The following is a 12,097-nucleotide window of genomic DNA, read 5'->3' as shown; positions in this document are numbered from 1 at the left end:
CATTTATAAATTATTCAAAAGTGATACATGATTGACCTTTCACTAATCATATTAGAAACCTTTTGTCAAGAACGCCTAATTATAGTGTTGCCCATTCTTACATGTCCCAAAAAAAAAAAATTAATAAAAATAAAAATAAAAATAAAAAACTTCGGACGATAATTTTCAAGAATAATATTGGATTGTCCCTAAGATTGTACCCAAGGATGATATAAATTTGAGATTTAAATCTCCAGTGGTCAAAATCCTCTTTTATGAGAGATGAAAATTACATTTTTTGATAGAATATGTAAAAGAAAAAAAATGATTTACTTTTTAAAAAAAGACTATTTATGAGTACCAGTTCTACCACAGGAATAGACTCAATGACGTATTTTTATACACATACACTTAGTAAATTTTCATTGATAGTTAAGAAAAGTTAAACAAAAAACTATCAATCAAAAATTGCCAAATGAATTAGTCAAAAAGTGGCCTATTATTGAGCCTGTTCAAACAATATTATTCTTGTGAGTACTCATATTATCAATAATACATATGAAATTGATGTGAAATAGTCTAGCTCATATTAGAAGCCTTTTTTCAAAAACCCCTAATTTTAATTTTGCCCATTCGTACAAGTCCCAAAAAAAAAAAAAAAAAAAATACTTTGGACGATAATTTTCAAGAATAATATTGGATTGTCCCTAAGAGTGTCCCTAAGAGTGTACCCAAGGATGATATAAATTTGAGATTTAAATCTCCAGTGGTCAAAATCCTCTTTTATGAGAGATGAAAATTACATTTTTTGATAGAATATGTAAAAGAAAAAAAATGATTTACTTTTTAAAAAAAGACTATTTATGAGTACCAGTTCTACCACAGGAATAGACTCAATGACGTATTTTTATACACATACACTTAGTAAATTTTCATTGATAGTTAAGAAAAGTTAAACAAAAAACTATCAATCAAAAATTGCCAAATGAATTAGTCAAAAAGTGGCCTATTATTGAGCCTGTTCAAACAATATTATTCTTGTGAGTACTCATATTATCAATAATACATATGAAATTGATGTGAAATAGTCTAGCATCCAAAATCGTAAAAGAAATTTTTATCTACGTAAAAATGTAATCAGGAAAACATTTTTATTGGCAATCGAATCCTTAAAAACAAATTCAATATTTTAAGAAAAATTTGAAATAAATAATAATAAACTGCAAAGATACTAATTGCAGAGGTTGCACAAACCCGTGACTGACAATGATCTTACAAAAGTCTAACCCCCACATGACAGTTGACAAAGGATATTCAACAAAAGCATTTTATTGTTTTTTTTTTCTTTTCTTTTTTTCGTGTGTGTTAAATTACAAGCTATTTTAAGTTGAATTCTCACTCACATGAGAGTGGGCCCGTGTATAAAATATTAAAAAAATAAATAAATTTCTCGCCTTTGAATGTGAGTGCTCGGTAGATACAGGGATTTAAATCGCTGTACCTATAGCAAGGTTGTTGATAGAATTTTTGAAAAGTTCAAAATTATTTCTTAATTTTAAATGTATTTGAATGATTTTTTGAAATTCTAGCCAAACCAAAAGATAGTGTAAATTTTTCTCGATTTTGACGTTCAAGTCTAACACTTTTGGCACGCTAATATGATTCTTCTGCACATTGGCAAAATCAAAACGTTAAAATTAGAAAAAAGAATGGCATAAGAAAGTTTTGTGATTAATTTAGCCCCTTGACATTCATTATTTTACATTCTAGCACATTATTTTTTCTACAATATTCATTTTTAACCACACATTTTTCATTAAAATAATATTACACGCAACCAAAATTTTTTTATTTTTTTTAACCACATATTTTTCATCAATTTATTATTTCATTTTTCAGAATTAAAGGGGCTCAAACACAACTTTAATCACATGTCATAGTTTTTTGTTTATACACAAAGCTAAGAATATTGGAGTTTTGTTGGAAATTATATTAAGTTTCAACTTTCAAAATTATTATATTTTTAATTTTCAATTTTGGGTTTAATTAAAATCTTAATTTATAATATAACATACAATTAAATATTTAAATGGAGGTTATGAATTGATTAATTCTCATTAGTGTGGGGGTTTAAATTGTACACTATATTAAGGGAGGAAAATCACAATTTGAGATACAATTAGAAAAACACAAATTGAGATGATTGATTCCAAAATTATTCTCTAATTTTACCCTATAGTATTTCTGCAACTAGATAAAGACTCGTTCTTTATCTCCCTATGGTCGTGCCCATAGAAGGAGAGCCATATGAATTTTATCTTGAAGCCGTGTAGTGCCGAAAGAACCTGCACGAAGGGGAGGCAACACGACTTTAGGACAGCATCGTAGACATGACTCCCAAGGCTTGATTTTCTAACCTTCTTCTTATTTTATATTATTGTTGAATTATGTTTGTGTTGTCTAATTGATTATATAATTGATAAATTTATCTACAGACAAATCACTCAATTTTTCCCAACAGTGTCAACCCCTTGAAATTTTCTAACCTTTTTGGCTTGTAATGTATCCACAATATTATTTTGACATCTAAAAGAAAGCGTTTCTTGAATCCCATGAATTTGCTACTTTTGAAAAATGCATATTTGTTGTGAAAAGATTTTATAAATTTGAATATCTAAGCCTACTTGACGATGGCCTCTCCATCCAAAAAGTTCCTAGCCCTGCACTCCACTAACGCATAAATAGATTATTGGTAAAGTCAGATTCCGCTATATCGCTCACTCAAAAATGTTTTTTTTCTTGTGAGAGACCCAAAACACGAGAATAACTTAATTTCCAAATAATATCTTGATTTGGCCTTACAAAGACTCCAATTCATGCCAGCATCCTGAAATAATATAAGGAACTTCGACAGATAAAGGGACAAACTCACACTCAAAAGGAGCCATCAAGCCGGTACAAATACAGAGCAAACCAAACATGGAAATGAAACAAGATTTAGAGAAGTTATCAAGGACGGACTCAATGCAATCTGTGAAACGAAGGAAATAGAAATTAGAGACGTTTCCAAGGAAGATTCAAGTACTGGGAGGACATGGTTCGATCTCTTTTAACGGAACAAAATAACTGCCAAACAAGCGAGACATGGCTTATAGCAAACACGAAAAATCACGGATAGATAAGTATTCTTTCCATTCCTTAGCCTTAAAAGGGTAACATAAGAAGCATATAAAACTATGAAACCTGCAAGAGCACAACAAACGCGTAACAGTGGCAGTAGGCACGACACATGGAAAAGCAAAGAAAGAAGTTCGACTAGAAAAAAGGAATACCAAAAAACTGCATAGTGTGTTCACATGAGAACAGTGAGCGATCAATTCGTTGTCGATTACTTTTTCAGGCTCCTTATTTTCTTCATTTTGTTCTGTTATGTTAGGAATAGATACAAAAACAACCAAGGACCAAATAGCTTTATGATATGATATTTTTGTGTAGTATCTGTTTATGCATACCCGACAGTATCCTGTTAATGCAATCTGTGGAAGAAAGGAAACAGGAATTAGACAAGATTTAAGGAAAGATCTAAGTACTGGGAAGAGGTAGTTCGATTCTCCTTTTAAAGGAAGAAAATAGATTGCCAGACAAGGAACAAAATCTTAAAAAATCATTATTTCAAAAACATGACAATAACTCATAGCAAATACACAAAGTACATGTTGAATAGGCACACCTTAACTTAGATCATGGTGATATGAGTTGAACGTGTAAAAAAATGAGAATGAAAATGCACAATAAACCGGAAGGGAAAGTTAATAATTTTCACATCAATATCCTTCAAGCCAGCACAATAACACCGAAGCAAACCAAAGCAACCTCAGCCAAACGACAACACTTGAAAGTTTTATAGAATGTAAGGATGCCACCTCCTCGTCTTAGGCCATTAACGTCACAGCAGGAGTGTCCAGCCTATACGAAGACATACAGATATAGAAAGTGAAAGCATTTTGCTTCAGAAAATAGAATTTGTGACAGTGAATTCTAGATTTTATCGAGCTTCTCTGATTTGACAACAGGATTTGCTTTGGCTATAGCATCTTGAGCAGCAGTCCGGTAATCAAATGGGCAGTTGTGTTTGTCGGAGTAACGATGAACTGAACAGAAGAGATTTCCACATCTGCAACTGAAACCTGTTAAACCCACACGCTTACGGCAAGCGGTGCATCTGCTCGGGCCCTCTTTTCCCTTCACCTCTGAACTCTCGCCTGACAACAAATTGCAAGATGTTTGTGCAGGAAGAAGTTGTAACTCAGCTGCTCCAACTTGCATATCCACTGCACCACTGTTAGTAGACTCTTTCTCGTTGCTCATTGAGCCACCATTGACTACATTCTCAATCGATGAAGCGGCAAGTTTGGCCTGTTGTTGCTTCAAGACCATGTCCTTGTGGCACTTGGAACACATATTCATGGTGGCTGCACTACCAAAGAAGCCACAGTTGTTGATGCAAAGAATGGGGCCTTCAGGAGTTTGACAGCCTGTCTCTTTAGAAGACTCCATTAGCACAAATATGCTGCCATTTGCCGGGATAGGGATCAAATACGTACACGCGAAAGGCATTCAGATACAAAGCAATTAAAGAGTACAGACAATCAAGCCAATAAACATCAATGCATAATCGACAAACAAAAAAGTAAGAAATCACGCAACTTTTGATATCCCATTGCATACTTGATATAGTGAGTAAAAAAACCCGGGATTCATTCCTTCCATTTGATTATAAATGTAAGAGATAAAACACAGGTATATGCAGACAATTAAGCAACTCTTGAAATTTATTTCAGTATACCATGAAAATCCATTCTTCAAGTTTTAATCTGTTAACATAGACTAGAACCAAAGATTTCCGTAGAAGTGAAATTGGGGGCTCGGTGAACTGGACAAGCATACCTAATGTTCTTAGTGAAAAAGATTATTCTTGTTGATCAGCTTAATTGCTTTCAAGTTCTCTTCTCTCCAGACAGTGTTAATTCTGTTGTTATTTTTGTTGATGAGGACTCAAAAACAACAGAATTAACTCTGTCCAATCATCCATGAGACGTGAGGGAAAAAACAATATCAACAAGTTCAAAATATTATATAATTTAATTGTTCAAAATTCGCAAATAATAACTCAAACCTACAAAACACAAAAGGATGAGCTCGCAAGTAGTCTCATTCTCATTACCAAATAATCAACAAACTCTCGTGCTCGTGTTCAGCCAAAAATAATAATAATAATAATAATAATAATAATAATAATAATAATAATAATAATAATAATAATAATAATAATAATAATAATAAATTTAAGCCTTTGTAACAGACACTATTTTCCAAAACGGAAATAACTTTGGCCCATATGAATAAAATTAACCCCTTGACCATACATATAATTCATCAAATATTGGTTGAAACTTCACGCATACATATACAGATATGAAAACAAGTTGAACCCTAATTGAAATAGACTACAAATCAATGAAAATTCACCTGTAAGTCGAGAACTACTGGCTGATCTTGACTCGAAAAAATCGAGCCAGTCTTCAGAACATTTCTGGAACGCCAGAGAATAAGAAAAAGAACAAATATTCAATTTTGAACAAAAAATTCAATTAAAAATATATAGATTATAAGATCGGAGCAAAATTATATGCAAAATTACTGAAGATTAACAGTAAATAATACCTTAACTCAAGAAATGATCCGAACAACTTCGAAGGTGAGTATAAAGTAATGAATTTTTTCTCCACAATTTTGTGAATTTATAAGAATAATTACTGGGTCAGGTCAGGTGTACTGAAAAGCCCTTGCCAAACTTTATTTTTACCATTTTGCCGTTTCGGGATAAGTACGGACATTCGCAGCTTATTTTCATTTTTAACTCATGTTTGATTTCAAAAACTTTATTTTATGCATTCATTTTCAATTACATATTCACGTAATAAAACATTTTATATATAAATTTAAAATTCTTCAAAAACTCATTATTTAAAACAAAGTTTTTGTCAAATAATGGCCATCAAATCAGGACTTATCCCTTCCTCTAAAAAACATTTTCAATAGATTTGGATAAAAAATAATAAAATATGTGACTAAAAATTGATGATAGTTATAAATCGTATGAAACATATGATTGAAATGAATTTAAGAAAAAATAATTTTAAAAAAATGAGGTAAATAAGAACTTATTTTTGCTTTTGCCAATTTGCCATCTCAGATGACTTGGAGAGGGAGGGCTTGATAAGATGTTCGAGGGGCAACATCAACGACTTGGCTCCATCGTCATGTAACATGATCAAGCAGCTAATGGATCGTGGTTAAATATTTGGTCATCAATTGTCATCGAACTAGTGTCGATTATATGGTGACCTTATTTGATATTTCGAGATCGATTATGATTAATTCCTTTAATATGCTCACTACCATTCACTGGACTCACGGACAACAATGAGTTTTCCTTGTTGCTTTTCTACTTATAGACATACTCACAAGATAACCTTTTTAACGAGCAAAAGTCACTCTTTAGCAAGATACCACATGCCACGAGGTGATAAGTGACACTAAACGCGCTGCTTGAAAATGCATCAATTTCTTAGTTCTTGGAATATCACACCACTCACAAGTGACCTTAGCCGACAATTCCACACGTAAACACAGGGTGTGGCTATCTCCTGACAAAAATAATTGTATCTATTCATGATTAAAAAACATTGTCTGAGAGTTGACGAGTTCATTTATAATTAATAAGAGTAAAAAAAGATTTAAAAATTATTTTTAACAAATTATCTTTGCCTCTCCTCGATCCCACAATATCAACAAAGGGAGAAGGTGAATATTTTTTTTTCCCCATTTTTCCTTTTCATTTTTATTTTAATTCTTGTTTAATATATTTTTTTTCAAACTTAATTTTAATTACATATTCTTCTAATATAATTGTTCACACGTAGAGTTGGGGAAGGCCTTTGAGTTCTTATATATATTCTACCAAATTATAAGCTTTTGTATAGTAATGGTTTGATTTTAACACTTTTACTTGGGAATTTTGTGCCAAATGATCCTTAAGCTATGCCATTTGTGCAATTTTTGTCCAACATTTTATTTTTGGCAATGAACTTATTTTCTGTTTGAGCTTCATTTTTAAGACTAGGCATGAGTTGTGTTGGATCCAACCCAAACTTAACCCAACGTGATCGGTTTGATATAAAATCAAACTAATTCAACCCAACCCCACCCAACCCAATCAGTTGGCTTGTTTGGGCCAATTCAAATTGGATCCCTCCTTTTTTTTTTTTTTTTTTAATTTGAACAATTTTTAAAGTTTGAAACTATTTGAAAATCTCCCTTATTTTAAATCAATATAAGGAATTATTTTCTGAAAATTGATTTACGAATAAGTTTGAAACTATGGAGCATTTTCTTATTTATTTATTTCATTATTATCTCCTTAATAAAGTTCATCATTATATTATTTTGTATTTGTACATTATATCCATACCAATCAACCTATGTAAAAAATGAGAACGTTTGTATATTCTAAATCATTTTCTTGTATCCATTGTGCTTATGTAGATTTTTTTTCATTTTAGGAGTTTGTTTGGTACAGCTTAAAAGTCAGTTAAAATCAATTTTTTGACCGTTATTTCACTATTCTAGCTATCATTTTTGAATTCTTCTCTCACAACTAAAACCCATTTTATTTCTAACAGTCAAAAAATCAATTATCAAAATCTCTACCAAACAAATATTAGATATTAAATTTTTTAATTCATCAAGTTGGGTTGAGTTGAATTTGGTTTTAATTTGTAACCTGAGACTCAATCCAATCCAATCCATTTCGACCTCAAATTGAACTTAAAAATCAACCTAAATCTGTCGGTTTGGATTGGGTTGACCGGTTTTGGTTGATTTTGGCATGGTCATATTCATTTTTTTGAGAAAATAAATTTTGTAATTGTAAATATTTGAAGAATATGTTATTAAAAAAATAAGTGAATTTTTTTAATTTATATGTAAATTATTTTATTGGAAGAATATAATATAATAGTTGAAATGAGTTTGAGGAAAAAATGAAGTTTAAACAAGAACTTAGCCCCTATTTTTTTAAAATTAAAATCGATGGAATAATATTTTTTTGAAAAATACGTGATTAAAAAAGAAAGAAAAATTTTCGATTTACGTATAATATTATTTTATGAAAAATTGTGTAATTAAAAATAAAGAAAAGAAAATAAAATTTACAACCCGTTAAATCCACATCATTTGGAAAAAAAAAATATTATTAAACAATGATTTGACATCTTTTTCACCACATATTTTTCAATAAAATCATATTATACATGAATTCAAAACTTTTCATTATTTTTAAACCGCACATTTTTTGTCGATACATTACTCAAAAATACATTTTTTCCAAAATAAATATGGGGAATAATGTTGGAATGATTGGTACGTAAAATAAAATGGTAACGATATTCCTCGTACCAGTTCCGTCCTCTTTCGGGAACAACGACCCCATGCTCCCCCACACATGCCCAATTACGAAGGAAACTATCGTCCCATTCGGGCGGAGCCAAGCCATAATGGGTTGGTTACGTGTCATTTGCAGAACATCAGATGGCGGGAACACGCTAAAGATACGTGTGATATGGCGGGAAAGAATATCCGCGATTCAGGCATTAATATCCCTTTCGATATGCTATTCTTCTCGCCCTGTACGCTTCACGCACTGATATAGAGTTTCTAGAATGGGGAAGACGAAGAAACCTCGGGCTTCGGAGGAAAATTCAGAGGTAGAAGATGAAGAAATTGACGAAGATCAGGAGAATTTATCGGGATCTTCTTCTTCTTCAAGCCACAAGAGCTTATATGAGGTATAATTCATTGTTTTCTTTCTAATTCTCAACTAATTTTAGTTTTCCATTTTTTGTTGTTAATTCCATCTTTCCCCCAAATTTGTAGTTATGATTAAAAGAATTCACAAGAAAGGGATGAATATATGAAATCACTGTAAAATTTACATAGAACAGGAGGTAGACGTAGACTTAAATTAACAAGAGCTGATGTGATTGCAAAATTATTGATATTATTAGACCTTAGGTGGATTTTACTTGGATTGTTTAAAGTGATTTAAAAAGATTTAAGCTTTCCCTAAGTTTAGTGAAATAAAAAAAAAATGAAATTCAGGCTATGCATTAAGGTTGCAGACAAAGAATGATTTTTTAGGCCTTTAGCTATATAGGTTCAATTTTACGAGGAGAGACTCAAAGCAGTGCATACAACTAGAGCGGGTTGGATGTAGTGAAGAAATGCTAATGTGATATGAAAAACCCTATAGAGTTTAAGGTTATTTACACAGGATACGTATTAGACTTTCGACCTAGAGAGAAAATCAACTACTTTATGCTTTATAACAATACTAGGAAGGAAAACTTTCTCGACTTTGGGGCAGTGAGTGTCGGATCATTACAATGAACAATCAAATATATGCTGGTTCACAGAAGAGGTGCTGTGCTTTATTGCCAGCTTAACCTACACGCGGTTTCTATTTCGACGCATTAGCTATTGTTCAATCTTGCTCGGTATATGGGGAACTGGCTGACGTATCATATAGCCTAATTCAATATGTGTTGCACTTTAAATTTTCTGGAGTTGGACTGGAACTTTTTGTCCATTGGAAAATTTTTATGTATATCTATACTGATTGTGTTTCTTCTAACATTGCTTCATATGGTAATCATTTGCTCGTACCATTTAGATTCTCGGGGTGGAAAAAACAGCAAACCAGCAGGAAATAAAGAAAGCTTACTACAAGTTGGCTTTGCGCCTACACCCTGATAAAAATCCTGATGATGAGGTAAATTAATATCTACTAGAAGGCAACTCTTTTCTTGAGAAAAAATTAACCATTCAAGTTTCTATGATGTAGGAGGCCAAGGAAAAATTCCAGCAGCTGCAAAAAGTGATATCCATCCTTGGTGACGAAGAGAAACGAGCAGTCTATGATCAGACTGGTTGTATTGATGATGCTGTAAGTCATGCAGCAAATCTGCTATTTTTGTTATTATTTGTTTAACTAATGAGTAATTACTAGTAACCTATTAAGGAACTGAATTTGGCTGAATATAATGGATTTTTTGAATGGAAAAATGTTCCTTTTTTTTTTTTATTTTTAGAATGCATGGTTGAAAAGTAGGGAAAGGTTATGGGTCCCACATAATGTATGGTTGAAATGATTTTGTGGAAAATGATTTTTGAAAAATATCCTAAAAAAGCTTTTATTGTGCTATCTCACACAAAAAAGAAATTTGGAAAAAAAAAAAAGAAAAAAAGAAAACGTTATTTTGTCAAATGCTTAAAATATTTGATTTAACGAAGGTTCAAATCTGGAGATTCAATTTAAATATCGTTGGCTTAACCCTAAATTATGAAATCAAGCTCAAATAATTGGAAGGAGTGAATATATTGAAGACTTGCACTTATCACAACAGTCTTATTTGTTGAATTATGAGAACTGAATTTTATGGTTTTGTACCAAAATATTTGCAAGTAGTGTAATCTAACAAAATGATGTCTTGTGCAGTGATTCACCAAGAATCCAATATGAACTTTTTAGACATGTGATGGTTTAGCTGTTTCCTTATTGAGCTAGGAAACCCATGTGAGAATATAACAATATCTTCTGTGTATACTTATTATTCTGTGTAGAATTGAAGCTTCTCGGTTTTTTCCATCTACTCTGAACCTACCTAAATTTAGCCAGGTCTTTCTTTTAGGCTGATTATCTCTGTGTTTGGCATCAATCTTAAATAAACAAATCCAAGCTGACATATATTTGTAACTGGGTTCAGTTTTGATGCTAAATAAATTCTATAAAATGAAGGCCACCTTGACTTAACAAAATGTATTGTACAACACTTTTCCTTAGTTCTTAAGAAAATAGGCACGTGTGTCTTTCTTTGCTGGTTAACAGGATCTAGCAGAAGATGTCATCCAGAATTTGCAGACATTTTTCCGAGCAATGTACAAGAAGGTTAATATCTTGTGACTTTGATTGATTTTGAATTTCAAGTTGATATTCTTTATAGCTGTCAAATGAACAATATCCATAACCATTACAGATCACCGAGGCTGATATTGAAGAGTTTGAAGCAAACTATAGAGGCTCTGATTTGGAGAAAAATGATTTGATTGAAATGTACAAGAAGTACAATGGTAACATGGGCAGGTACATATTGGGATTCAGGTGTTTTTATTATTAATCTCAAGATTACTGGTTAATTACTTGCATTCCTTTTGCAGGCTTTTCTGCTGCATGCTTTGCTCAGATCCTAAGTTAGATTCACATCGATTCAAGGATATTATTGACGAGGCAATTGCTGCTGGTGAGATATCTAATATTTTTAATTAGATGAATTGTGGTCCAAATAATTCACTGCAGATGTAGCAAATCAATTATAAATGTTTTGATTGGACTCGAAAATAGACAAACGGTTATATCCATGGATCACGATGATCCCATATGTCTTGAAGCAACGATTTTATCTGGTTACTCTCAATACCAATTCACCTTTTGAGTTTGTTTGGGATGAAGACCTTATCCCCTTTTTACTTGAGCAATAACAAACATAACAAAACCCGAAAACTAGCAATGTAAACACAGGGATTTATAGTAGTTCATTCTCATTGTGAGTTACAGCCATTTGCCGCTATGGGTTCTCCTAATAATGGAGGAGAATACTACAACAATTTTCTCAGACCCCTCACACACCCAAACCTAGTACCTAAATAATCCTATATGCAGCAGGATATTAGGACAACCTAATATGTATATGGAATAGTCAATTTACTACCAAAAAAATTTGCTCCACAGTCGATAATATGATTAGGCATTACAGTCTAGCATAGTTGTCCTGTTGCTTTAATATATTTTATTCTTAACCACTCGAGTTTTTAATGCAAGGATATGTTGCAATCGGACAGTTAAATCATGTATTGGTTTTGGCACTCAAATATTTTTCTAGAGTTGTGGGTATCCTTTCTTTTCTCCCCCCCCCCCCCCCCCCCCCCCCCCCCCCCCCCC

At 32.1% G+C, this 12,097-nt stretch overlaps 2 protein-coding genes across 4 annotated transcripts in view; one reads left to right on the top strand and one right to left on the bottom strand.

Moving 5' to 3' along the window:
• Positions 1–3,693: 3,693 nt before the first annotated feature.
• Positions 3,694–5,812, bottom strand: LOC111365907 (zinc finger A20 and AN1 domain-containing stress-associated protein 8-like). 2 transcript variants are annotated; one of them, XM_022986460.1, is made up of 3 exons: positions 5,704–5,812; positions 5,509–5,572; positions 3,694–4,514 (listed from the first exon to the last, which is right to left on the bottom strand). In XM_022986460.1, exon 3 carries the CDS (start codon positions 4,444–4,446, stop codon positions 4,018–4,020), a length of 429 nt encoding a protein of 142 aa, XP_022842228.1. In that variant the 5' UTR covers positions 4,447–4,514; positions 5,509–5,572; positions 5,704–5,812; the 3' UTR covers positions 3,694–4,017. The 2 variants fall into 2 exon arrangements, with proteins under 2 accessions (XP_022842228.1, XP_022842227.1); XM_022986459.1 differs by having other exon boundaries at positions 3,694–4,549; positions 5,704–5,811.
• A 2,688-nt stretch (positions 5,813–8,500) lies between these two features.
• Positions 8,501–12,097, top strand: part of LOC111365906 (chaperone protein dnaJ 6-like) — a 4,409-nt gene continuing 812 nt past the window's right edge. For both annotated transcript variants that reach the window (XM_022986458.1, XM_022986457.1), the window contains exons 1-6: positions 8,501–8,888; positions 9,773–9,871; positions 9,944–10,045; positions 10,988–11,047; positions 11,136–11,242; positions 11,317–11,399. In XM_022986458.1, the coding sequence (XP_022842226.1) occupies positions 8,763–8,888; positions 9,773–9,871; positions 9,944–10,045; positions 10,988–11,047; positions 11,136–11,242; positions 11,317–11,399 (577 nt within the window). In that variant the 5' untranslated portion in view covers positions 8,501–8,762. The remainder of the gene's footprint in view (positions 8,889–9,772; positions 9,872–9,943; positions 10,046–10,987; positions 11,048–11,135; positions 11,243–11,316; positions 11,400–12,097) is intronic.

Source organism: Olea europaea, chromosome 17 (assembly GCF_002742605.1).
Source record: "Olea europaea var. sylvestris chromosome 17, O_europaea_v1, whole genome shotgun sequence".
NCBI classification, from domain to species: Eukaryota; Viridiplantae; Streptophyta; class Magnoliopsida; order Lamiales; family Oleaceae; genus Olea; species Olea europaea.
Note: the sequence above shows the minus strand (reverse complement) of the source record. Positions and strands in the feature narration are given on the sequence as shown.

Bases quoted from the DNA above. Each gene is read 5' to 3' on its own strand.
- LOC111365907 (XM_022986459.1), bottom strand. From the start codon at position 4,536: ATGGAGTCTTCTAAAGAGACAGGCTGTCAAACTCCTGAAGGCCCCATT.